General features: G+C 50.2%; 2 protein-coding genes across 3 annotated transcripts; both read right to left on the bottom strand.

Annotated features, from left to right (window-relative positions):
- Positions 1-473: 473 nt before the first annotated feature.
- Sart1 (spliceosome associated factor 1, recruiter of U4/U6.U5 tri-snRNP) lies at positions 474-10,025 on the bottom strand. Its single transcript, XM_087908215.1, has 20 exons — positions 9,659-10,025; positions 7,739-7,796; positions 7,323-7,378; positions 6,704-6,830; positions 6,493-6,598; positions 6,243-6,320; positions 6,036-6,135; positions 5,809-5,951; positions 5,491-5,697; positions 5,013-5,137; positions 4,799-4,932; positions 4,573-4,715; positions 4,030-4,203; positions 3,802-3,912; positions 3,498-3,585; positions 2,924-3,014; positions 2,664-2,799; positions 851-940; positions 637-758; positions 474-551 (listed from the first exon to the last, which is right to left on the bottom strand). Exons 1-20 carry the CDS (start codon positions 9,963-9,965, stop codon positions 533-535), a joined length of 2,415 nt encoding a protein of 804 aa, XP_087764341.1. The 5' UTR covers positions 9,966-10,025; the 3' UTR covers positions 474-532.
- A 1,539-nt stretch (positions 10,026-11,564) lies between these two features.
- Positions 11,565-25,261, bottom strand: Tsga10ip (testis specific 10 interacting protein). Of its 2 annotated transcripts, none has more exons than XM_087908217.1 (8): positions 25,076-25,261; positions 23,177-23,316; positions 22,361-23,076; positions 22,031-22,178; positions 17,627-17,797; positions 12,476-12,575; positions 12,164-12,282; positions 11,565-11,717 (listed from the first exon to the last, which is right to left on the bottom strand). In XM_087908217.1, the coding sequence occupies exons 1-8, from the start codon at positions 25,115-25,117 to the stop codon at positions 11,594-11,596; spliced, it is 1,560 nt and encodes a 519-aa protein (XP_087764343.1). In that variant the 5' UTR covers positions 25,118-25,261; the 3' UTR covers positions 11,565-11,593. The 2 variants fall into 2 exon arrangements, with proteins under 2 accessions (XP_087764343.1, XP_087764342.1); XM_087908216.1 differs by lacking the exon at positions 25,076-25,261 and adding an exon at positions 24,725-24,896.
- Between the last annotated feature and the right edge of the window lie 759 nt (positions 25,262-26,020).

Below are 26,020 nucleotides of genomic sequence, written 5' to 3'. Positions count from 1 at the left end.
GTAGTGCTGGGCACCCTAAAAACTGTAACCAGGGAAATTACAGGGTAGTTGCCCTAGCAACACCCACGTGACCAAGTCTCTACAAGTAACAACCACTTGGGATGACGAAGTCAACTCAGCCAAGGTGTAACAGGGACCACACCATTAGGTGGAGGGGCTTCTGTTCCCGCTGAGTCAGCTTCCACAGAGGAATGTCCTTTGAGGGCATGGGCTGGTTTCCCTTGTCACCTCTGCTACTTACTAGATTTCAAGTCACACAGTAAGGACCAGCCCCATCTCACTCTTCTATAATCAGTGAGAGTGGATGCACTCACTGCAGGCTCACATGGGAAGCAAGCATTCCCACTGTTCAAATGTCAGTACTGAGACTAACAGAGGCTCAGGAACTCACCAGGTCACAGAACCAACCATGACCTGAGGCCCAGCCTGTCTTGTTTCCTAGGTTTGATCTTAGACTGAGCATGACCAGGAAGGAAAAAATAAGGAGGGAACTTTATTTAACATATCTGGGAGGGAAGGGAGGAAGGTGGCTTCATTTGGTGATGGTGTTCCTGCAGGGGGAAGAGAGCAAAGGGTGTGAGACTGGAGAGAATGTGCACAGCGCTCCCCGCGCCCCTCGCCCGGCCCTCTACTCACGCATTCATGCTCTTGCCACTGCCACTGAGCACAATGTATGGTGTCTTCTGGGCCTTCTGCTTCTCCTGGAGCAGTGCCACAGTGCCCAGGGGCGTATCACTGGAGCTCATCTTTTTCAGGAGCTGTGGAGCCAGAGTAAAGTCAGCACAGGGGTACAGACACAGAATATCCTACAGAACCCAAAATGCAGAGCCTCCCACCTCCGGAGACCCACCGCTTCCTCATCCAGCTTCTTCATCCGCCGCTCAGTCTTCATCTTGCCTGAACCCTTCCCGTGGAAGCGGTGGGACAGCTGCCGGAAGGCCTGGGGATACAAAACACACATGAACATCAGAAATGCCAGGCCAGGACACCAGAAACACACACATCCACTAGGAGCTTCGCAACAGACTGGGAGTGCTGATTCACCCAACCCAGGATTAGGCTCAAGTGTGAGAAAGAGAAGAGATGGGACAAGGACCTAAATCTGGGCATCATACATGGGTTGTGTGCAACCCAGGTGCTAGGAATATAGGGTGAGACCTGCCTCTGGGAGCTGGGGCCGAGCCCAGCAAATGTGGAGTTAACATACATAATAAGGACGGGAGTCAGAAGCCTGGATACCGCCCCAAGGATGAACATCCTCAGGCTGGGGGCTTCAGGTACAGCAGGCAGCACGGGTGTCAAACCTTCCTGATAGCCTGTAGAAACGGCTGTGCTGTTCCCACCAAAGTTAGCAATTGGGGCAAGGTTCTGTCACCTCACAAGGTCCCCAACTGGTAGGCAGTCAGGCCCCTGGAATGCTTTTGCTCTTTCACTCTTTGAGCTTTGGGGGAGCCTACAATTCGCTCCCAAATAAATCACACACAGAGGCTTATTCTTTTTGCTGGTCTTGAACTCACAGAGATCAACCTGCCTCTGCCTCCCAAGTGCTGGAATTAAAGGTGTGTGCCACCTCCACCCGGCTTATTCTTGTGGGACCCTGTCCTCCATGATCCTTGAGGCCAAAATACTGGATACAAATAATGTTTACGCTAACCAGCTAAGCTTCCCACTAGTTTTGTCCTTGGTTTTGTTACAGCCTGGTACATTAGCCTGAGGGATCTATTTTACTTTAAAATGGTAATTTCTCAACCTGTCTCAAAGAAGCTCAGGCGCCAAGGCCCATCTAACCTGTCTGACATTGCCTTGTACCCTCGACCACCTGCCTGGGGAAAAACTCCCACAGAGGCCAGGTTCCCCAGCCCCCTCTGGGTGGGAGGAGTTTTCCTTTACTGGGGCCTTTATTCTCCTTCCTGCTTTTGTTGGGAGGAGGCCTTGCCTTTTTGATCCTGGTTGCCCACTGGTATAAATACCCGACTTGAGTTTAATAAAGTGGCCATTTACTCTGGTAAATGAGCAAAGGTCTCTTTTTGTGTGTGTCTCTTTTAACCCTCAGGACAGTCGTCCATTCTCATGGGCCCGAGTTCGGAAAAACGCACGCCTGGATTCGATGTGGGTATCCACAAAAAAGTGCGGGGTCCTACATATTCTTAGTTATGAATGTCCAGCCTTAGCTTGGCTTGTTTCTTGCTAGTTTTTCTTAAATTAATTATCCCATCTACCTTTGGCCTTCGGGCTTTTATCTTTCTCTATTCCTGTATACCTTTTTTCCTTCTTATTCTGTGTTTGGCTGAGTAGCTGGATGGTTGACCCCTCAAGCCCTCCTTCCTTTCTTGTTCCCAAATCCCTTTCTCCCTCATATTTTTCCTCTCTGATTTCACCTCATACTTATATCTTCTCTGCCTGCCAGCCCTGCCTATTCCTCTCTCCTGCCTCACTATTGGCCGTTCAGCTCTTTATTAGAGCATCGGGTATTTTTTAGACAGGCAAAGTACCACAGCTTCACAGAGTTAAAAAAATGCAACATAAACAAGAATAACATACCTTAAAATAATATTCCCCAACACTAGAATGTTGTCCTGCCTTGCTGGGAGTGAAGGTGTTTTTGGCTTTATCCTGACCTAGTCACCCTTGACCTGACCCCGTCTTCACGGCACCCTGCTCACCTCCTTGGGAGTCAGTTTCCTGCCCGTCTCGTCCACGTACTCAATCTTAACATCAGGCTTGTAGCCGTCCTTCTCCTTGAAGTCCTGGGTGAAGCCCCTGTACTCCTCCCGCCGGCTGTACTTATCATCGATAGCCCTAGACCAAGGAGAGAGGAGTGCAATGTGAGCTGCCTGCTGTCTACTGCATGTTCAGCAGCCCAGCTTCGTGTCACAGGCATGCTCACATCTGCCCCGCTTCCTGCCCTCACTGCCACACTCACATCTTATCCTCGATGCAGTACACAGCTGAGGGTAGTGACTTATTGGGAGCCTTCACCCGGGCCACCTTTTGCACTGTGGTCTCCAGAAGCCCTGAGGACAGAGAAGTTGTGATACCCAGGAGGCCTATGCCTCAGGCAGACATATAGCCAAGACAGCCTGAGTAGAGCAGGCCCCACGGCCCCAGCTTCACGTGAGTGCTAACATCCCTCAGAGCCTTGCTCAGCATGTGAACATGTCACGTCTGGTTTACAGATCAAGAAAACAGACGTGAGAGAGCATCACCTCCCCAAGGAGACTGCAGAGCTGGGGTCTAGACCCTAGGGTATTGTTTAGCTCAGTGCACTTCTTCAAGGATCAGAGCCTTTAGGGCACAGAAGAAGAAAAGGTGTTCCTACCCTGGACCACAGAAAGGCAAACCGAGGCTCAGGAGCTGGAGAGCTGCTCAAAGCACTGAGTCTGGGAGGAAGAGGTAGCAGTGCAGACCCAAGGATGTCATGCTGTACCCATAGACACCCACCCAGCCCTTCCCTACCATAGCACCCGACTGCCAAGGCTCCTAGCCTGAACCCACACCTTTGTTCTGACACAGGAGCAGGGCAGCAGCCAGCCCTCTGTTCACAATGGGTTCCTCATCCAGGATAGTAGTAGAAGAAGCGGAGAACTAGAGAGAGAGGAGAAATGTGGGGTAGAGGAAGATGGGGAGCAAACTACCCCATCTCGTCTGCAAAACAGCCACCCCACCAGGCCAGGCTATGACACCAATTTTAACGGATTCCCCAACTTGCTCTTGGAGGTTTAGTGCCCGCCCCCCATGGGAAGCTCTGGGACACTGGACAATGAGTCCAGGTCCCCACATCCACGCCCCATCAGTGCTCACATCCTGTTGCTGCTTCTCCTCATCGAGGTTGACGGTGCTCCAGCCGATGTTCTCTTCCCCATCTGATTCTGAGCCACCATTGGCCGAGCGCTCTTCATCCCTTTCAAAGTCCTGGGACCAGAAGTTAGGGTCAGTTAGGGCAGCCCTAGCCCTCTCCTGCAACCTTTGAGCATTGGAACAGAAGCTACCACTTTAAAGACACCAGGCCAGGGGAACAGCGAGACCCACCATGAGCTCCTCCTGTTCCTCCCGGTTGCCAGCCAACCCATAGGTGGGGATCTCCCCTAGCGTGCGGCAGAATTCAGAAGTGGCATTGAACACGATGGCCCCCTTCCGCTCAGGGTCCTCTTCTTCCTCCCAGCCGCGCTGGCGAGACTCCAACTTCTTCACAATCTCCACCACCTGGGGGAGGGAGAGGCTGTGGGCAGACCCCAAGTTTCTGGGGTGATACCACAGAGACTCAAGAGCCCACAGATCCACCCTGGTGGCAATAACCCAGCTATTTCCACACACACAATGGATCTTCCAAATGGGGCTCCACGTCCCCTCTGGTTTCTGAGGCCTCACTCTGTGCAAACGCAGCAATGGCTCCCTACTACCTATGGAGTCTACCATACCGGAGTTACGAATGAAATCAAGAAACCTGGTCCTAACCAGATGTTCTAAACACAAGAGACTCCTGAGGGAATGTGGGTGCTGCATGTAATGGCAGGTTCACATGCTCACAGGGAAAAGCCCAAACCACACATCAGCTTCCATGCTCAGCCTCACCTTCTCGCCGCTGTCTCGAAGCTGCTGGAGTTGCTGCAGCTGCCGCAGACGCCGCCCCTTCTCCAGCTGCTTCTGCAGCTCCAGCTCTGCTTCATCTTCTTCCAGCACCTCTGGGGACCCTGACGGAAGAGCTCCCCCATCCTCTGGTGGAAACATGGAAGACACCTGCTCACACTACCTCCTTGGCCCACAGATCCACCCCACTCCCTGCTAGCCAAACCCGAACCTTCATCACTGATATCCATGTTCTCTACTCTATTATCATCTGATGGTGGGGGCTGGGTCACAGGGTCCTTCTCCTCATCCTCTAGGGCCTCCTCTTCCACCTCAGGAACCCGACGCCGACCCCGGCCCCGAAGCCTAGGAGGATGGCACAGTTCAGTGACTGGTGTTCCCTAGGCTGGCCCAACCCTCATACCCCCCACTGTGCAGAAGCATACCTGGATCCAAAGTCCCCATCCTGAGTCTGGTCCCCAAGAGGCAGTAAGTCATCTGCCCGCATTACAACTTCCTTCTCCTTCTTTCGGATTTTCTTCACCCTCCGCTTGGTCTTTTTGAAGGTCACCTTCAGAGAGGAGCACAGAGGAGTGGGATGGAGTCCTGGACACCACTACCTCCATTTTCCTATCACTCCTCACAGCAAGCCTCCAAAGATGGCCACATCATCAGTCCACATGGGTGCCCAGGCTGTGAAGTGACTCACCCAAGGAGCAAGCTGCTTTGGGGACAGAACTGGAACATAAACACAGGCCCACTGGTTCAGTGGTCCCTATTCATCACTAGCTCTTCTGTAGGCTGCCATTCACTGATCACCCAGGAACCAAGTGTTATGCCAACACTCAGTTTCCCTCCCAAGCTCACGTTGGCAGCGTGTGACCAGAGGAGGTAGAACTGTCCTAGCACAAAGGAGAGACTCACCATCTCTTCAGGACTGAGATACTCAGAGGCAAGCCGGGGCCCTACAGAGCTCAGAGACTGAGCCTGCAGCCGTAGCTTAGCCCGGATCTCTTCTAGCTCGCGCTCCCTCAGTCCATCAGCCATGCCACCCTGCTCCAAACGGAAGGAATGCGGCCGCTCGCCCTCCAGCTCTTCATCGTATTTGGCCAGGATAGAGCGGGGTTTTTGCTGCAAGACAAGAGGGTGGCTGGGACCTAGGGCAACTCTTGGGAAGCCATGAAATTGTAGCTTTCTTAGCACCACACATCATCTGCCCCAGCTTCTGCCCCACAGGCAAACCTGTGCCAAATCATCCACACTCTCATCTTCTGCATAGGGCAGGTAGTCGGGCTTCTTCTTCCTCAGCTCCACATTCTTGTCTGCCCGCTCCTTGTCCACCATGTTCACATTCACCAGCACGTCCTCCCCCTCCTGCAGGACTCCTGAAACAGCATAGACAGCATAGTTCCCACCCGCCCCAGTTTAATAGTGCCCACACCCCACATAGAGTAACCAGCTCAGCTCACCTTTGTCCTTTAGGGTGAGGACCACAGTCTCCCCTTCTCGAAAGGAATCGATAGCATGTTCCACAGTGAGGCCCTGCAAATCCCGGGCACTATACAGGTCCTGCAGGCAAAGAACCAACCAAGTCAGAAGCCAGAAGACACCCAACCCTGGGATGCCCACATCAAGGCCAGTGTCCACCAGAAAGTATCTGGATGCTGCAGCTTCACCTGTCGCCTCTGCTCAAACTCCTCCTCCACTAGAGTGCTCACACCAAACTCTTGGTCCATCTCCTCGAGTAGCTTGGCCTGTGGGAAAAGGAAGGATGATCAGTAACCTCAACTCAGTGACCAAAAGGCACCTAGGACCCTAGCAAGTTGCTGTACTGAAGGACAGGCTTTGCAGTGAAACTGTGGAGAACCCAAGTCCCTGAGCACAGCTCACCCCTGGCCACTGCCCCACACCGCCAGAGGTTCTCACCCGCTTCTCCGCCAGGTCCTTCTCCTTCTGCAGCTGCCGGCTCCTCTCAATCCAGGCTGCAGTGTCATCCAGCCAGGGGTCATCCTCCCCGAGAGTCTTTATTTTCCTGAGGAGGGAGGACACTTAAGATGGAACCCAAATGTGTTCTCCCAGTCTGACCCAGGGGCAAGGAAGCAAAGAGAGTCTTCCTGCTAGGCCAGAAAACCCTCACCCCAGTTTTTGGTTCAGCAACCGCTTTTCCTTGGCAGCTGCCAGCTTCTCCCGTAGTTCTTCACGCTGTCGCAAAGCCATGGGGTTGATGACATCAGCTGCCACGGGCTCCTCCTTGGTGCCCGCCTCTGGAAGGGGGGCCCAGACGTGAGGCTATGCTTGCCCATGGCTGGTGGGGAGAGGAGGGAGCCACTCACCCTGCCCCTTCCAGCCCAGGGGCCAGAAGGGGCCAGGAGAGGGGAAGAACTTTCCCCTCCCTATTCCTACCTCACCCCTTGCTCCCCACTTTGTCACTCCACATAGTGTGACAGGAACCTCCCCCCTCTATGCCTTCCAAAGCTTCTCAGATCACGTGGGCTTTTCCTGTCAGCTTATTTTTTGGTGAGCATGCTTATTTTTATAAAAGCAAACCAAGACCACTTAGCCCACAGCAACTGTGCAAGTCCCTCAGCCTGCCTAAAGCCAGGGTGAAGGTGCCAAGACCACACAAGAAAAACGTATCTCAGATCCCCACTAAGACACAAAAGACAAGTCTGACAAAACATACGTAAGGCTACTAAATGGAGTTGCCTCTACATGCTAAGCCCCACTTAGATGCCCCAGTTCAGCCCAACACTCACCTTTCTTGACAGCATTGACCTCCAAGGGTTTCAGCCCCAACTTTGCACGGAGTTTACTGAAGACAAGAGACAGAAGTATTAGGATTTACCTGAGAAATGGGTAGCAAGTGTGTTTATGGATAGGTAGGAGGTGAAAACAAGGCGAGAATGAGTGGCCCTAAGGGAGACAGAGAGGCCCTAATCCCAGCAGCCTAGGGCATGAAGACACAGGCTTCCAGACCAGGGAACACCTAATTGGGGAAGGCTCTCCTTCCTCTTGGGTCTGTTTCCTCCACCGTAGCTCCCATGCTGGCTAACTGACTCATGTGGCTACCCCAGCTCTAACTGGCTCCATTTGCAGTGCAAGGGTTTCTGTAGCGACAGTGCTGGGTGTACCTGTTCTCAGGGGAAAACCAGACAGCACATGGGCTACTTACTTGGTCTCCTCGATGCTAAGTGATGAGGCATCTCCAGAGCTAGTTTTGGAGCTGGCAGCTAGAACAATAAGGAGGATGGCTTAAGGGACCCATGAACATGGGACCAAGAAGCAACACTGTGGGCTCCAGCTGCAAGTTCGAAGACAAGGGCCCTTCACCAGCACCTGGGTAGATGACACCAGAAAACAGCAGCCTTCTTTCCCCCAGCTCCCCAGCAGCTGCTACCCTGTCTAGCAACACTGTCTCTTCCCTTTCTTTCTGACCCAAGTGGTTCAACTCTCTGCATCCTTCACTGTGCCCCTCCAAAACTGCGTACTCTACCTTCAGCCCTTCTGCTCTTGTTCTCAGGAAGTGCTATCAAAATTACTGACAGAATGAGAATTCTGCCTTGAACTGCACAGCTCTCTCTGCCCACAGCAGTGTGTGCAGTCAAGGAATACTGACAAGGGTGCCTCCCAGGTCAGATGTTGCGGACATAGGTAAATAAGTACTCTGGACTTGCTCTGCCACCCCACAAACAGGAGGGAACTTCAACAAACATCATACAGAGGAAGACGTCACCAGGACGTCAAGTCCCCTATCCCTCACTACTTACAGCCCATCTCCTGTTCTTTAAACCTAACAGGGCCCTTCCTCCTCCACGTAGGCTCCAGATCCCATATTCTACATGGACTCTGGAAGTCCCAAATCTTCCTTTTTCCAATTAGCAGATTATTTTCAAAAAGTTTCAATTTGGGGCTGGAGAGATGGCTCAATGGATAACAGTACTTGTGGTTCTTACAGAGGACCCAGATTTGGTTCCCAGAATCTATATGGCAGCTCAAAACCACCTAACTCAATTCCAGGGGACCTAATGCCCTCTTCTGACCTCCATAAGCACTAAGTATGCACGAGGTACAGATCCACACGATGGTTTAAAAGCTTTGTTTTTGTTTAATGCCCTGTGGTGTGTGGCGCTGTTAATCACTCAGTCTTTTCAGCAATTATCTCTTTGTACAGATCCTACGACCCAACTTAGTTTTCCTCCCATTTGGCTACTCTTTATTTTTTAAGTATGATCCTTTACCCACAATTGAGCTACTGGTATTTATCAAGTCCTACTTCTGACCCTAGTTCCTCCTCCACACACTCTAGGGCACTTCTTTGCTTTCCTGAATACACTCTGGTCCAAATTCATTCTATTCCGCTTCAACGGTAGGTTTTCCCATGCGCACAAACCACAAAGCTCTCCGAAACTGTGCCGTTCTCACTTGCTTCAAATCCGCTAACCTTCTAAATGTAATTTCAGCAGATGACCACAATTCAGCAGCCTGATGAGGTCAAAACTCAAGGGGACGTTCCCTAATCCTCATCCCTCCCATCCTCGGTCCAGGCACTAAGTTTAGTTCATTCCACGTTCTAAACACCTATCAATCTGTCCACTCCTCTCCACCTGGCAGCATGGAAAAACATGCATACTCACTATAATCCTCACCTGGCTGGGCTGACATCCCTCACGTCTCGGTCTCTACTATTTTTGACAAGCTCTCAGTTCAGTGATCTTATCATATGAAGTAAATCAACTCACTTCCCTACTCAAACCCTCGGCTCCCTACCATCTTCACGAAGCGCAAATTTCTCAACAGTGTTTACAGCATAGGGTCCTTGGTGTTCAGATCCAAGCGTATCTTACTGCTTCAAGACAAGCCCAACACATTCGCCCAGGTCAGGTTTCCCTTGCCGCTGTGCATGCTCGTACCTCACGCAACCACCCAACACAGAAGACCCAGATCTTCAGGAAGCTTAACATGGGGAGTAAGTCTTTAATCCCCAACAACCAGAGGGAGTCTTTAGCACGAATGGCAGAAGGCCCTCGGCGTCACCCTGCACCCTCCGTCCCGCGCACCCCAAGACCCTGCCCCGCCCCCGCCCCACCCTCACCGGCCTCGTAGCCGTCATCGCGTTTCTCCCGCTTCACGCGCCGCTCCGAGGGTTCCGCTTGACTTCGTTCGCGACCGTGGGCGCCGCCGCGGGCCTCCGCTTCGGCCCCGCGCCTCCCGCTCCCGCCCCCACGCTCGCGGCTCCGCTTCCGTCGTTCGCCGCCGCTGCTGCCGCCGCCGCTGCTCCGGTGCTTGTGTTTTTTATGCTCTCGATGCCGCGGCGGCTGCTCGGTGGCGCCCCCGGTACCGGCCGCTGCCGTCGTGCCGGCCGCCTCCTTCTCTCCGCGGTGCTTCTTTGATGACCCCATGATTAGCGCGTCGGTCTGGAGCCGGGCCGCCACCCGAGCCCAGACGACGCAAAATGGGAATACTTCCGGGTCGCGCGGCCGCCGCCAACCTGTTGCCGGAAACTAAGAGCGGCTGCTTCCGGGCCCTCCTGGGAACCTCTTAAAACTGCGCGTTCCCGGCTGCCAGGTACTGGTCTCTGCGCATGTGCACTTGTCGAGGCTCCGGAACCCACTTCCTCTCTGTCGTGCTACCCCAGTGTTGCTCTGTACCTCTAAGTCTCCGTGGGCGGCCCCCTCTCCAGGATTGTCCTTCTACTAGGCTCCGGGGCCTAGGTTGCATCCGGTGCTGGAAGATACCGCATGTTATCTTCATAAAGAAACCAGCTCCGAAGGCCCAGTCTTGCAACCCCGATAAACTAGTACTGCCAGCGAGCACTGCCGTCGGCCTCCGTTCCCTGGATTGCTAGTGGATTGGGCCTTTTTATCCTGCTCTCTGGACTGCTAAGGAACGCTCTATGAATTTGTGCCTGTGAACCCCACGAAACTGAGTGCTTTTTTGTTTTGTTTTGTCTCTAGTTTTTATTTTTCGTTTTTAAAGATTTATTATGTACACCGTGTTCTGTCTGCATGTTTGCCTGCAGCCCAGAAGAGGGCATCAGATCTCTTTATAGATTGTGAGCAATTGAACTCAGGACCTCTGGAAGAACAGCCTTCTCCCTGGCCCATTTTTCTTTCTTTTTAAGATGGGGTCTGTATAGCTCTGATTGGCCTGGTGGCTGGTCTCGAACTCACCGCAGTCCCTCTGTTTCAGCCTCCCTTGTGCTGAGAGTCGCTGGGATTTCAGGCGTGCACGCCCACACCAAGCTCGAGTGCAAATTTGGCACATTCATATTTTTTTTAAGGCTATCTAGTTAACTATGTGGCCCCAGTCTAGAATTACAAGCACAAGCCACCATGCCTTGCCTTCCCGCCTTTTCTCTCTTCCTGGGTTTTTTGTTTGGTTTGGTTGCTTTGTCTTTGAGGAGGACTTTAAAGTTCAGGGTTCACACATCCCTTCTGATAGTAGTTGCTCCTCTGGGGGCTTCCTGTATCGCACATCTCGGCATGTTTTGGTGTGGTCTATGTGTCCCTTTAAAGCTCTACTCCTAGTCGGGCAGTGGTGGCGCACGCCTTTAATCCCAGCATTCCAGAGACAGGGGCAGGCAGATCTCTGTGAGTTCAAGGCCAGCCTTGTCTACAAGAGCTAGTTCCAGGACAGGCTCCTTGGAAAACAAAGACATAAATAAATCAAGCAAGCAAGCTTCACTCCAAGACTGTCTCAGAGAACTAAAAGATATCAATAAATAAAGCTCCAAGACTGGGCGTCCTCATAGGCAGGGTCCTGTTCACTAGAATTTCTAGGTCCCCAGGTATATGTGTGTTGGAGAAGGCATGGGAAAGTCTCACCGATTCCTTTCCAGGTGTCCCACTGCTCAGTAGCAAAGACACAACATATGTTTGTTGAGGAACGGGGTGCAGCCAGGGTTCCCAATGTATGTGAGAAATGGCTAAGACGAGGCCATCCACTTGCCACTACCTCTCCCCCAACGCATAACCAACTTTCCTCAGAAATCTCACACGTACTTTCCATGAAGCATTTAATTTTTATCTCAGGGACTGTTCTCTGGGTCCAGGGTGGGGGAGGGGAGTCTTCCAGGCTGGTTGCTGGTGGGTTCTATTGTTGGGGGGCTCTGAGAAGAGGGCTCCATTTCTACTCCAAATGACCGGTGGCTCCTTAAAGACACAGACGGAGGACAATGGGCTCCGTAGCACCCTACCCCATGCCCAGCATAGCCTTTCATCCCGTGGGTCCAAATCTAAGTCCTCCGCTGGGTGGTTGTGAGTCCCTGGAAGTGACATCTCTCCTGCAGTCACAGGTTGTTTTGGATTGTTTGTGTTTTACTGTAAACTGAGTCTTGTAATCCCTGCTCTATACCAGATTATTTATTCTAAGGTGTCAGAGACGGTATCAGGTGACAGTATGGCCCAGCTGCTTGGCGTCTTGTTGCTCAGGGTCCCAGACTAGCTTTACGACTCATTTGTTCCTGTTCCTCGAGTAAGGTCCTACTCCTCTGGTCTCATTGGGAGGTGGGAACAATAACATTGCCCCCCCCCTTCCGGGTGACATGGAGAACACTGGGAGGACCAGCGGCTGGCGTGGATACCTTGTCCCACCTCACCTGTGTTTCTGGGAGAGGCCCTGTACATTGCCTGCCTCTTCCAGCAGCTGTTCCTCATCTACTCCCAATGCTGACAGCACCTGGGAGAAGCGCCGATTCACTGTGAGTCTGGCGTTGGTCTGATAAGAGAAAAGAAAGGTTCCTCTTCACCAAGGCTGCTGGGGCCACTGTGGGGCTCTGATCATTAAGAAGGGGGTCCCAAGCCTTCTGGGGGGGACCCTCAGGACCCCACTCCAATTTTGTTTCATTGCAAGGCAGCTCCTTTCAGGGAGCGGGGCGGGGGGCTCTGTCTACACAGGTGTTAGCCCTCACCTGCATGGCCTGCTGGAACAGGAAGGGCCGGGCCTGCACCCTGTGCTGGATGCCCTGCAGCTCTGCCTGGTACTCAGCAAAACGCTGTCGCTCCTTGCGCCTGTGAGAAAGATGGGCCTCTGGGTAGCTGAACATGGACACATCCCAGGCCAGAGGCTGCTGGTCCTCACTTAAGCTTATTAATATAAAGGTTCCTCTCTGATGCTTACAAAACTATTTCATTCCCATTCTGGTCCTGTATTTCGTGGGTGGGATTATTAGGGTGGGACTTATTTGCCCCATTTTACTGATGTCTTAGGAAGGTCACGTGAACTTGTCCAAGGTTGTATGATTGAGCACCTATCCCAAGTTTAGGCTGTGCATCTGGGGCTTGCCCTACCTTCTGGCCACCCCCAAGGAGGGAACCAGTTCTGGCTTCTGAGATCTTTCTTGCACAGCCTCCCCCTTCTTAGAGCTCATGCCCCTATTCGCCCCCTCTTTCAGGTTGGGAAATGACGAAGAGTATTGTGAATAAAAGAACATCGCCCAAAGCTGGTGACTAACATTTGGGAAGCTGGGCAGGAGAATTGCCTGAATTCAAAGCTAATCTGGGCTACAGAGTAAGCTCCGGGCCAGTCTGGATTGCAGAGTACGATTCTATCAAAAACAAAAAAGATCTGGGCTACACGAGAGAAAAACTTACTGTTTACAAAAATCAGCCTGAGAATGTTTAGATGGCGCAGCAGGTCAATGTGCTCACCACACTTAAGGCTGGAAGCTTTTGTTCAAGCTCCAGAGCCCAGAGTTGTCCTCTAACTGCCATATCTGTGCTTTGACAAGAGCTCCTTTTCCTTCCGCATGACGCACAACCCCGTAATTCCAGCATTCGTCAGACAAAAGTGTTGGAATAATCTTTATGAACACTGTGTGATAATGTGTCTGTGTCTTACTTCTGCCTAAGACACCTTCTGATTGGTTTAATGAAGAGCAGAATGGCCAATAGTTAGGCAGGAGAGGGTAGGCGGGACTTCCAGGCAGAGATAGGAACTCTGGGAAAGAATCTGAGGTGTGAGATTCACCAGTCAGATGTAGAGGAATTTGGACATACAGTACTGAGGAGAGGTAACAAGCCACATGGCAGAATGTAGATTAATATAAATGAGTTAATTTAAGTTTTAAGAACTAGTTGGGAACAAGCTTAAGCTAAGGCCAAGCTTTCATAATTAGTAAAAAGTCTCTGGACTTTTAGTAAAAAGGAGCTGGTGGTTCAAAGAAAGACCTGCTACACCAGAGTAGGAAGATATGAAATTCTCTCTGCTACATAGTTCTAGACCAACCTGGGCTAGCTGAGACTACAAGTCTGCTCCTCCAGCCCAGTGTTAACACTGCCTCTGACCTCACTCCTCATAGGACTAGACATCTGTCGGTTAGTGCACATAAGGCATGCCCAGCATAGAGTGGCAGAAGCCACAGATGGGATGAGAGGGATAAGCAGACAAGGCCTGAAACTCATGTTAGGCTCTCAGGTATGTACGTCAGACACCCAGGGAAGGCCTTCCCGTGCTAGGCAGAGAAGGAAGCTTCCTCGCTGGAGGAAGACAAAACAAAACAACATCCACTAGGAAAACCATGCCAGGACCACAAGCTCCGACTAAGAAGAGCCTTCACCAATAAGAAGGGACTTTCCACAAGTGTGGAGGCAGCGTGAGCTGGCGTTAGGACTCTTCCTTTTGCTTGATGTCCTGTGTGGTGTTGTTCTTGTATAGTTTTGGGTTTTGTTTTTTGAGACAGGGCCTCACTATGCAAACCAGGCTAACCTGGAACTCCTTCCCAAGAGCTGGGACTAAAGGCATGTGCCACTGTGCCGGCCATCTTCCTTTTTTAGATAGGGTCTCTCACTGACGCTGGAGCTCACCACCTAGGCTAGACTGGGGGTGGTCAGCAAGCCTCCCTGTCAAGCACTGGGGCTGTAGGGCCACACAGCTGCACCTGGGTTCACTTTGTGATATTTTTAATTTTTTTAAAAAAAATGAGTGCTAAGGATTCAGCCCAGGGCCTCATGCAGTAAGCACCTTGCTGGCTAAGCCGTCCCCCAAACTTCTACTCATTTAGATTCTAGAGACTGAATTGTGCTTTGTAGTCTAGACTAACCTGAAATGCACAATCCTCCTGTCTCAGCCTCCTAAATGCTAGAATTACAGGCATATACCATCATGCCAAGCTTGTTTTGTTTGTGAGACAATCTGGCTATATTGCCAAGGCTGGACTCACATTCCAGACCGCAAGCTGTCCTGCTTCATCCTTCTGAGTAGCAGGGTGAATTGTGTACGTCATTATGCCCAACTTCTTGCTGGGTATCTACTGTCATTTCCGTCAGAAAGGAAGTTCATGTCTTGAAGTCCACACCAAAGGGGAGGGGGGGGACTGGTGCCAGCAGATGCCACCCCTGGGAAGCACCTGCCACACTGCCCCTTCTACTTTGCCTCCCCTCCTGGGAAGCACCGAGTCTTGGCTGTAAAGCTGAACCTCCTCACAGGGAAAAGAGTTCCTCTGTGGCACATGTCCCAGTCAGGCTGGAGGACTAGCAGGGAGAGTCTGTGCCTTCACCCTGAAGGAAGGAAGAAGGGTCTAGCACTCCTCTCGTGGACCTGTTGGCTAGAGAGCGGATGCCAGCAGGGCATGGTGGCGAGTGCTTGTGATCTCAGCACCTGGGAGACTGAGGGCAGGCAGATTGTCACAAATCTGAGAGCAGCCTGAACTACAGAACGAGACCTATCTCAAAAGAAAAATGGGTGGGTGGGGGGTGCAAGACAGCCTAAGGGCCTGAGTTTCAGTCTCCAGGACTCACATGGTGAATGGAGAGAACTGGATCCTGCAGGTTGTCCTCTGACCTACTTTTTAAAAAAAGTTGCTGGGTGGTGGTGGTGTACTCCTTTAATCCAGCACTTGGGAGGCAGAGGCAGGCAGATGTCTGTGAGTTCAAAAAAGCTCCTTATAAGGAGAAACGAGGCAGCACATGTCCCTAAAAGACACTCTGTCTATCAAGTTATCTATAAGGTTGAACTAGCCCGTTGCAGTGGCACACTCCATTAATCCCAGCACTAGGAAGGCTGACACAGGGGATCTCTGTGTTTGAGGTCAGCCTGCTCTACATAGCAAGTTCCAGGCAGCTAGGACTACATAGAGAGTACTACTACTAATAATAATAATAATAATAATAATAATTTGTATCAAAGTACAAATAATAATAATAATTAAAAATGAAGTTGACACAACAAGACTGACTCAGCTTAGGTGATCTGAGCCCTGCCAAGTTCTTGGTGCCATGCTGCAGCACCGGAACCCTCTTCCCACACCTCCTGGCCCAAAGAAAAGCAGGCATGGAGTAGGCCCACAGGTGTTCAGGTCACTGGCTCAAATGGCTGTACTCAGTCACGTTGTCTATGTCATGAGGTTGAGTTTTGCAGGGACTCCCGCATGTCCTGTCACTCAAGATCAAGCAATAAGGCATCCAGTGTAGCCAGGTAGTGGTGGCTTAAGAGAAAACAGCCTAAGAGAGACAAACATGGACCCGCCTAGGAAGGAGAAAAGACAGATCTCCTGAGTAACAGGAGCGTGTGGGAAGAGGGGAGGAAAGAAGGGGGTGGAAAGAAATGTATAGCTCAATTAAAAACAATAAATAATTTTTCAAAAAAAGAAAGAAAATGGCCTCCAAAGAGAGTGGCACTATTAGGAGGGGTGGCCGTGTTGGGTAGGTGTGGTCTTGGAGGAAGTACCTCACTATGGAGTCAGGCTTTGAGGTCTCATATATGCTCAAGCCACACCTAGTGAGATAGTTCACTTCCTGTTGCCTGCACAAGATACAGAACTCTCAGCTACTTCTCCAGAACCATGTCTGTCTACCTGCCGCCAAGTCCTGCCATGATGATAATGGATTAAACCTTTGAACTGTAAGCTACCCTCTTAAATATTTTCCTTCATAAGAGTTGCTGTGGTCGTGGTGTCTCTTTACAGCAATGCAAACCCTAAGACAATAACCAAATAACTGCCAGGGCTTCCTTCAGGCCTCTGTAGCACTATGTGGGTATTAGTACTACCTAACTCATGGCCCATTAGGAAGAATGTTTGATTTGTGAAGTTGCTTCCTAGAAATATAGTCTAAGTTAGGTGTAGTGATACAAGCCCTAATCCTAGCACTCGGGCACAGGAGGATTCCTATGTATTCAAGGCCAGCTTGGTCTATACAGTGAGTTTTAAGACAGCCTGGGCCCCCAGGATGAATCCCTATTGCAAAAGAGAGAAAGAGCTGGGCAGAATGGCGCCTTTAATCCCTGTACTTAGGAGACAGGTGGAAGGATTTCTGTGACATCCAGGTCTGCATGTGTACCTGCATGGCTCCCAGGCCCATCAGGGATACATAAGAGACCCTATCTCCAAAAGGGGGCAGTGAAAGCATGGAAGATGATAAAGCTCATTACCCAGCTGGCCATGCACACTGTCTCTAGGAGGGGAGCCCCTGGGACTTTAGCACATCAACTATCTCTAAAATCTTCAACATTTTAAATATATATATTTTATATGTATGAGTGTTTAGCCTGCATGTATATAAGTGTACCATATGTGTGCCTAGTGTTTGCAGAGGCCAGAAAAGAGGGTGTTGGATTCCCTGGAACTGGAGTGACAGACAGTTGTGAGTTGCCACGTGGGTGCTGGGAACTGAACCCAGGACCTTTGTAAGGGCAGCAGGCTCTTAACCACTGAGCCATCTCTCCAGCCACTCAACAATTTATTTTTAAGACAGGGCCTCCCTGGCTTTCCTATGATTCACTAGACCAGGCTGACCTCAAATCCCAGCAATCCACCTGCCTCTGCCTCCAGAGTGCTGGAATTAAAGGTGTGAGCCACCATGTCCAACCATCCTTGATTTTTATAACAGGCATGTCTGGCACCAAGAAGCCAAAACATAAGACTTGAAATTATGACTGTGTACAGAATGCTTTGAATTTGAGAATCTAATATTTGAAGGGGTTACTATTCACCCACCTCTTCTCCAGGGGCCTCAGCATCTCCATTTGTAAAATGCAGCTAAGGGGCCTGTGGGGTCTTGCAGCCGCTGCCCAGCTCAGCCTCCCTGCCGTGCCCCAGCCAGGCCCTCCAAAGCCGGCCTCCTACCTCAGCTCCTCTAGTTTGCGCTGAGCAGTCAAAGCCCCTCGGCTCCCTCTGGGTGTGTAGGCTGCCAGACAGCGAGCCACCTTCTGCTGCACCTGGTGCTCCCGGGCCCTGCGCATCTCAGCCTGCTGCCGCTCCTCCAGCTGCTGCCGTTCCCAGGCCTGCAGCAGGTTTCTGGGAAGGAAAGGGAGAGGACCATGGGGTATCAGGAGATTCAAGGAAGGTCAGGGAAACGTAGAGGAATATGTAAGCCTTGGAGTGGGGAGAGGGCTGTGGGAGGAAGTCTGTGTCCTGGGAAACAAATAGCATTAGTCATGGAAGCCAGGCTCCATGGAGCGTGCATGTGGTGGCTTGCAGCCAGCTTAAAGCCTTTCCCTCTTCTTCAGCAGTGAGATCCAGTTCTTTTGTTTGTTTGTTTATTGTTTTGTTTTTTCAAGGCACAGTTTCTCTCTGTAGCCCTGGCTGTTCTGAAACTTGCTCTGTAGGTCAGGCTGGCAGGCTGAACTCAAATTCAGAGATTTGTTCTGCTCATGAGTGCTGGGATTAAAGATGTGTGCCACCACCATCCGGCTTTAGATCCAGTTCTTAACACTTGGCTCAGGCCTCCTGAGCACTATAGAGCTCAGCCTAAGTTTCCTGATCTGTGAGGAGCTCAGCCCACAGCCTGGGACCCTTACTGCATCGCTCAACAGCTGTCTTTGAGAAAGGGCAGGTCTCTAACCCTTTACTCCACAGCAGCGAGGTTGGATGGATGGAGAGTCAGTTGGATAGATAAATGTGTGGGAAAGAATAACATTGTTGAAGGGATCAAGATGTGAACATGTGGGCAAAAAGTGTTGTTAGCTGAATAGCAACTAGACAAACCTGGAACATTCTTCCCCAGATAGTATGGACCGTTTACTCTCATCAGTCATGTCTGTGGTGAAATGCCATGATTCCCAGAAAGACTTCCCCTTGGCTACTCTGTCTCCTTTCTAGGAATCTCCATCTCTAGCTACATACTTCATTTCATTTCTTATGTATCTCTGGCTGGCCTCGAACTCTTTCTATAGCTGAGAATGACCTTAAACTTCTGAACCTCATGCCTCCACCTCCAGAGTGTTGGGATTACAGGCTGTACCACCACCTGGGCTTTAAAGCTTTCTTAACAGAAGAAAGGACTGTAAATATCATTTGCCCTGATTTTATAAGAAACCATTAAACTGTCAGGCGGTGGTGGTTCACGCCTTTAATCCCTGCACTCGGGAGGCACAGACAGGAGGATCTCTGAGTCTGAAGCCAGCCTGGTCTACAGAGCAAGTTCTAGGACATACAGGACTACACAGAGAAACCTTGTCTCAGAAAAACAAAATAAGAAAAAAAGAAAAGAAGGAAGGAAGAAAAGAAGAGAATGATCCTGCCTCAGAGTGGTAGAAGAGAACCAGGGAACCAAGTCCTCGCTAGCCACACACGCCTACACGCACACAAAATAAATTTAAAAACAGAAAATAAGCAAAAGGTCCAGCTTGGTGATACACACCTGTAATGCTAGAACACGGAAGGCTGAGGCAGGCGGATTACAGCAAGTTCAGTGCCAAATGGAATACATAGCTAGTTCCAGACATGGTAGTTTGTGCCTAAATGGTAAGACTTCCTCCAAACAAAACATCTGACAAAAGAGAGTCACTGTCAACAGAGGTGACAGTGGACAAAGGGGAGCCTGTCTATAGTAGGTGGGAAATAAACATAGTATAGAGGGGATGAGAGTGTTAGAGCACTTGCTTCCCTTCCAGCGGACCCAGCTCCCACGTGGGGTCTCACAGCCATCCACAACCCCATTTCAGAGGAACAAGGGCACCAGGCATGCATGTGGGCCACAGAATGCATGCAGACAAAACACCCATTCACATGAAATAAATAAATCTTAGGGCTGGGAGATTGCGCAGTAGGTAACAGAAGACGTAGGTTCAATTCCTAGCACCCACATACTAGCTACTCAATAACCAACTCCAGTCCCAGAAGATCCAGGGCCCTCTTCAGGCCTTCCTGTGCATGAAGCACACTTATGGTACATGCACCAGACATGTATGTGGTGCGCAGACATACAAGCAGTCAAAACACCCACACACATAAAATAAAAGTAAATTGTAGAGCACAATAAAAATCAACAAAATAGAAAATAAATAAAAATAAATAAATTTAAAAATATTTTTAAAAAATACTATGAAATCTTTCTGTGTTTTTTAATTTATTTAACTTTATTTTATGTGGATTGGTGTGAAGGTATTAGATCCCCAGAAACTGGAGTTACAGACAGTTGTTAGCTGTCATGAGGGTGGGAATTGAACCCAGGTCCTTTGGAAGAACAACCAGTGCTCTTAACCACTGAGCCATCTCTCCAGCCCCCTAAAAATAATTTTTATTTTGTTTTTCTGGACAGGGTTTCTCTAAAGGTAGCTTTAGAGCCTGTCCTAGAACTCTCTCTGTAGACTAGGCTGGTCTCGAACTCACAGAGATCCACCTGCCTCTGCCTCCTGAGTGCTGGGATTAAAAGTGTGTGCTACTACCACCTGGCACTAGAGAATAATTTTTTAAAGTATTTTTAAAGATTTATTTATTACGTATACAGTGTTCTGCCTGCATGTGTGCTTACAGATCAGAAGAGGGCACCAGAGTTCATTACAGATGGTTGTCAGCCATGTGGTTGCTGGGAATTGAACTAACTGCTGAGTCATCTCTTCAGCCCATAAAAAATAATTTTTAAAAAAGTATAAAAAACAAACCAGCCAGGTGTGATGGCACACACTTCTAATCTTAGCACTTGGGAGACAGAGGCAAGCAGATCTCTGAGTCTGAGGCCAATGTGTCTACAGAGTGAGTTCCAGAACAGCCAGGGCTACACAGAGAAACAAATCTATCCTACAGTATAGTGATTATGATTTTTCACAAGACTTACTGTGGATTTGAAAAATCACTAAGAGATTAAATTTTAGGTGTTCATTTTAGCAAGTATGTGTGCTAATACACATTTTAATTAGTTTGATGTCGCCATGCATACACACAATTTTAAGCTAATGAAGAGTAAGTCTGTAAGAAAGGGCTATTAGGGTACTCTGAGAATCTGATGACCAAGGGTGGTGCTGCAGATCTGTAATCCCAGCACCGAGACAGAGGCACAAGGATCCAGAGGATCAGAAATTCAAGGTAGCTCCAGCTGCATGGTAAATTCAAGGCCAGCTTGAGCTACATAAGACCGGGCTCAGTACCTCCTCTCATCAGAAATAAAAAATGCTGATGCTGAGAATATGAATTTGAATTTTCCCCGACCTCACATGCCACTTCTTCTTCTTCTTTTTTTTTTTTTTTCCAGAATGAATTTGGGTATTTGTTTAGTTATAGAGGGGAAGGGGAAGGGGGAAGAACAGAGAGGCAGAGAGAGAGAGAAAGAGAAACGGGGACCTCACATGCCACTTCTAATCAGTCCCCAAGGTCCATTAAGTCAGGCTCTAAGAATCTCAGGGCTGGGCCAGCAAGATGGCTCAGGTCAGGAACTTGCTGCCAAGCCTGTTCAATCCCCCAGACTCACATGGTGGAAGGAGAGAACTAAGTCCCTCAAGTCATCCTCTGACCTCCATACGCCTGCACATGTAGACAACAGACAAAATATAGTATTTTTGTAGATTTCATGACTGATGATATAGCTCAATAGTAGAGCCTAGCATTCTCAAGACCCCACCCTCAACACACACAAACTAGGTTTCTATAGAACTCTGAGTGAGTCCCCTTCTCTCCATCCACACTGACACACGGTTCAGGCCTTCATCATCCCTTGGCCAACAACTGCCTCCAGGCTTCTCTGAACCAGTGGTCTCTTGTTCTAGCCCAAGTGTAGCAACTGAAACTAAACACACTGGCCATCCATCTTCTTTTGTAGACCTTGGACTTGAGAGTGGCCCAAGTCTTCCTCCCTCCTGTCCTGAGGACTCACAAGAAGACAATGTATGTTACATTAGTAGGCTGAAGGGTGGGGCTGGAGAGATGGTCCAGAGGTCCATCTGGAAGAGGCTGCTCTTCCAGAAGTCCTGAGTTCAATTCCCAGCAACCACATGGTGGCTCACAACCATCTATAATGAGATCTTGTGCCCTCTTCTGACCTTCAGGCAGAACACTATATACATAATAAATAATTTTTTAAAAAAAAATATAGGCTGTCGGATGGATAGGAGAAAAGAAAGGATAAAAAGTGGCGTGTGTCAATGCAGTAGGACAAGGAGACAGATGGACATTATCAAGAGAAGGCTGGGTGGATGACCAGGAAGCCTGGTGAATGGGTAAAGGAATGAAGAAACTAGGAAGAGACTCACATGTAAAACTGGTCCCTTCCTACCCTCGCCCTCAGTTCTTACTCTCCTTCCTCTTTTCCCTCACCTGGTAGCCTCCTGCCGTTTATGGAAGGTGCGATTAGGGAAGTTGGCAGGGTAGAAACTTTCATCATCTCCCAAGATAGGGGTCCTCCTAGTCCTGGTAGAGGCCTGGACCGCTGCCCGCAAAGCGTTCCAGGTCGGCTTTTGAGGACCTGTCGACGGGAAAATCAAATCGAGGTCACGACTTCTCCTGGGTCACTGGGAGCCCTATCCAGCAACCAGACAATCCCTAGCCCACCCCAGCCTCTACTACCTATCCCTACCACCACCCCAAACTTCTGAGTGCAGGTCTCCCACAGCTTCCAGGCACCTCAAGCCTCCTGGCTGCTCTCACCACAATCCAATTCCTCCTGTAACTGCCGGTGTAGCCGCTCTAGGTCCCAGGGCCCCTTCAACTCCTTGGCCCTTGACTTTTCCTTCTGCAGCTTTCGGAGGCTGTCGGAGCCGGAGCTGCTTCCCTGGCTGTGGCCCTGCAGCTCCCCTTCCGATGCCTTTTCTCCAGAATTCCTCCCCTTATTATGAGAGCTGCCTTTCCTCCTGTGGGGGGCGTTGTGTTCCTCCTCCTCCTCTGTCACCTCTGAGATCCACTCCTCCTCCGAGATCAAGCCCCGCCCTGGGAGCTGGGGCTGTTCCCCAGGGCTCAGAATCTTCTCTGTCTCCTCGGCATCCTGGCCTTCCACCTCCTCGGGATCCTCACACTCTGATCCTGACCCTTTTCCTGGTGGACAGAAGCCACCCTGGCTGCTCCGCTCCAGCCCTTGGCTCTCTGGTTTGCCAAGAGCGAGGGTGTTGCTGCCCCAGGCCCCCAGCTGATTTCTCCTCTCCAGGTTTTGTACTTCTGTCTTCTGGCAGAAGCCAAGGTCTTCTGAGAGGCTGCCTACTGACTTGCGCCTGGACTTGAGCTGGTGGGCTGCTGGGGGCAAAAGCAGAGATCGGTGGCCTGGGGCCACGCAGGAGCTTGGCTGAAGCAGAGCCTGGCCATCTATGATGAAGCTCTCCCAGGCCCACTGGAAAGGGAAGGAAGGTTTCCGAGCAGATGGACTGAACAGACTGAAGGAGAGGACAGAAGTCAGTGAGGGTCCTCCTGGTCCCCAGTCCATTCACCCCACCCCCACCCTACCCCCACCCCCATCCATCCCCAGTCACTTACTCCTCGGCCTCAGCTGAGCCTTGTCTTTTCTTGTTCCGCCTCCGGGTCTTGCGTTCTTTCTTTGTAGTCTGCCCTGCACTCTGAGACCTCTGCAGCTGGCAGTTCTGACTCTGAAGGCTATCGCCACTTCCAAGACTTGCCTGGGCAGGACAGGGGGAGAGGACAGCTTCTGTACCACTCTGCACCTCCCCAGGGGCTTCCTCCTTTCCATGCTGTTCCTAAAACTCACTGCCTCTTCTGTTAAAATAGCAAGAGCTGCAGACCCAAGCTGAGGAGGTGACTCACTAGATAAAGGCAATTGTCACTACACCTGACAAACTGAGTTTGATCCCTGAGACCCATGTGGTAGGAGAGAACCAACACCCACCTGTTGTTCTCCAACCTCCACTTGCACACGCGCGCGCGCACACACACACACACACACACACACGCACACACATGAATAAAATAAAAAGCTGCAGACACTTAGGCACCAGACATTTAGGGAGTTACACATTTGACCTTCCCAAAGAAACACCCAAGGAAGTGGAGGCTTGCTATTACTCATTCGCAGGCAGAGTTAGGCTCTTACACTTCCAAGAGCAGAGGCCACGTGACTGGTGAGTGGTGGGGCTGGGACCGATACCTGTTGTCACTGTTTCCAAATCCCTAATTTGTCAGCACTGAACTCTACTGTGAGAGAAGTGTCCAAATGTTCCCAGGACACAGAGATAATAATTGCCCTGATTTAATTATTGTGTATATAGGAATATCATACTGTTCTCCATCAAAATATTTTATATTGTTGTTAGTTTTTTGCTGTTTTGTTGAGATAGGGGCCGAGGATGGTCTCAAACTCACTGTGGAGCTGAGGATAGCTTTTGTTTTGTTTTGTTGTTTCAGACAGTTTCTCTCCGTGTCGCCCTGGCTGTCCTGGAACTCGCTCTGTAGACCAGGCTAACCTCGCACTCACAGTGATCTCCCTGCCTCTGTCTCCTGAGCGCGGGCGTTAGCAGGCATGCGCCACCACTGCATGGTGGAGGGCAACTCTTGACTCCTGCTCCTCGGGCCGTCATCTCCCAAGTGCTGGGACGACAGACTTAGGCTGCACCAGCATGTCTTCTTTAAATTTAGGAAACTGTCTGGATGTGATGAGACATGGCTGTAACCCCGGATACCAGGAAACTGAAACGGGAGGCTTGTGAGTTCTAGGACAGCCCAGATAATTTGGTGGGAGTCCACCAAACAAACAAATCCTCCACCACCTCCCTCCCAAAACAAAACAACAACAACCAAAGCTGGCATTCTTTTGGATGTCACACAGGACTCTGGACTTAGTACTACAGAAGTGGAAGAAAATGATTTATTTCCTAAAAGCCCTTTCCATCCTGCCGCGTCCCCAAATTGCTCCATCTGTCCTCTGTGTACCTGTCCCAGGCCTTCCTAACTGCTACCAGAAACTTAGCTCTAGTTTTATGTTTCCTCGAGACCTCAGGCAGCCCTGGCTTCTCTCGGCTGAAGATGTTGCTGAGCTGTTGGAAGTTCCCCAGCTGGGCCTGCCTCCCTCACCTGCTCCTCCAGAGAGATGCTTGAGAGAAGTTTGAACAACCCTGTGGCTGTCCCTGGAGCCAAGGGCTCTGTGCTCTGCCTTGGTCTCTCCGATATGGTCCCGGACAGCAGTTGGTCAGTGTTTAGCATATTGGTACCCTGCCCTCTCCCACCCCCATCTGCCAGCTCTGGAACTGCCCTCGTTGCCATCTCCATGACAACCAGGCTATGACCAGTCTGAATGACTCTAGCAAGAGTACTAGGTAGGGGTCAGCCAGGATGTATGACGCTGACTTCCTTCCAGAGATGGCGTTCAACAGGACCCAGGACTGCACCCTGCCTCTGCCTCCTGGACCGGTGTAAGCTCCCTACCTCTTTAGGCCTGTGTTTGCCTATCTGTTGTGAAAGGAACATCAGAACTTGTCATCTCAAAGGGCCCTCAGGTCCTGTGAAGATGCCCACACAGTTGATATGTGAGGCAGGCCATGTTCCTCAGCCTGCCTTCAGCTTGGTTGAGCCTCATGAGTGATGTGGGATTCCCCTCTGTATGCTGTGAATATGTTTTATTACCATTGGTTAATAAAGAAGCAGCTTCAGCCTATGGCAGGGCAGAATAAAGCCAGGTGGGAAATCCAAATAGGGATAGATAGAGGGAGTAGATGGAGTCAAGGAGATGCCATGTAGCTGCCAAAGGAGACAGACGCCACCACAGCCTTGTGGCGATACACAGATGAATAGAAATGGGTTAATTTAAGACATAAGAGGTAGCTAGAGGACACAGTCAACAAGAAAAAATGACAGCCTACAGAATGGGAAAAGATTTTCACTAACCCCACATCAGACAGAGGTTTTATCTCCAAAATATACAAAGAACTCAAGAAATTGGACACCAAAAGATTACATAATTCAATAAAAAAAATGGAGTACAGACCTAAACAGAGAACTCTCAACAGAGGAATCTAAAATGGCTGAAAGACACTCAAGGAAATGTTCAACATCCTTAGTCATCAGAGAAATGCAAATCAAAACAACTCAGAGATTCCATCTTACACCTGTAAGAATGGCCAAGATCAAAAACACTGATGACAACTTATGCTGGAGAGGTTGTGGGGAAAAGGGAACACTTCTGCATTGCTGATGGGAGTGCAAGCTGGTACAACCCCTTTGGATGTCAGTGTGGCGATTTCTCAGAAAATTAGGAAACAACCTTCCTCAAGACCCAGTAATACCACTTTTGGGTATATATCCAAAGAATGCTCAATTGTGCCACAAGGACATGCGCTCAACTATGTTTATAGCAGCTTTGTTTGTCATAGC

The sequence above is a fragment of the Myodes glareolus genome, chromosome 7 (assembly GCF_982192425.1).
Source record: "Myodes glareolus chromosome 7, mMyoGla1.1, whole genome shotgun sequence".
Classification (NCBI taxonomy): Eukaryota; Metazoa; Chordata; class Mammalia; order Rodentia; family Cricetidae; genus Myodes; species Myodes glareolus.
Note: the sequence above shows the minus strand (reverse complement) of the source record. Positions and strands in the feature narration are given on the sequence as shown.

Excerpts from the sequence above, each read along its gene's own strand:
- Tsga10ip (XM_087908216.1), bottom strand. The coding sequence starts at position 24,853 with ATGCTAAACACTGACCAACTGCTGTCCGGGACCATATCGGAGAGACCA. Across the intron at positions 17,798-22,030 it reads AAACGGCAGGAGGCTACCAG|AAACCTGCTGCAGGCCTGGG; the intron begins GTGAGGGAAAAG and ends TTTCCTTCCCAG. Across the intron at positions 12,576-17,626 it reads CGCAAACTAGAGGAGCTGAG|GCGCAAGGAGCGACAGCGTT; the intron begins GTAGGAGGCCGG and ends TCTTTCTCACAG.
- Sart1 (XM_087908215.1), bottom strand. The coding sequence starts at position 9,965 with ATGGGGTCATCAAAGAAGCACCGCGGAGAGAAGGAGGCGGCCGGCACG. Across the intron at positions 4,716-4,798 it reads CATGGATATCAGTGATGAAG|AGGATGGGGGAGCTCTTCCG; the intron begins GTTCGGGTTTGG and ends TGTTTCCACCAG. Across the intron at positions 2,800-2,923 it reads TACTGCATCGAGGATAAGAT|GGCTATCGATGATAAGTACA; the intron begins GTGAGTGTGGCA and ends TCCTTGGTCTAG.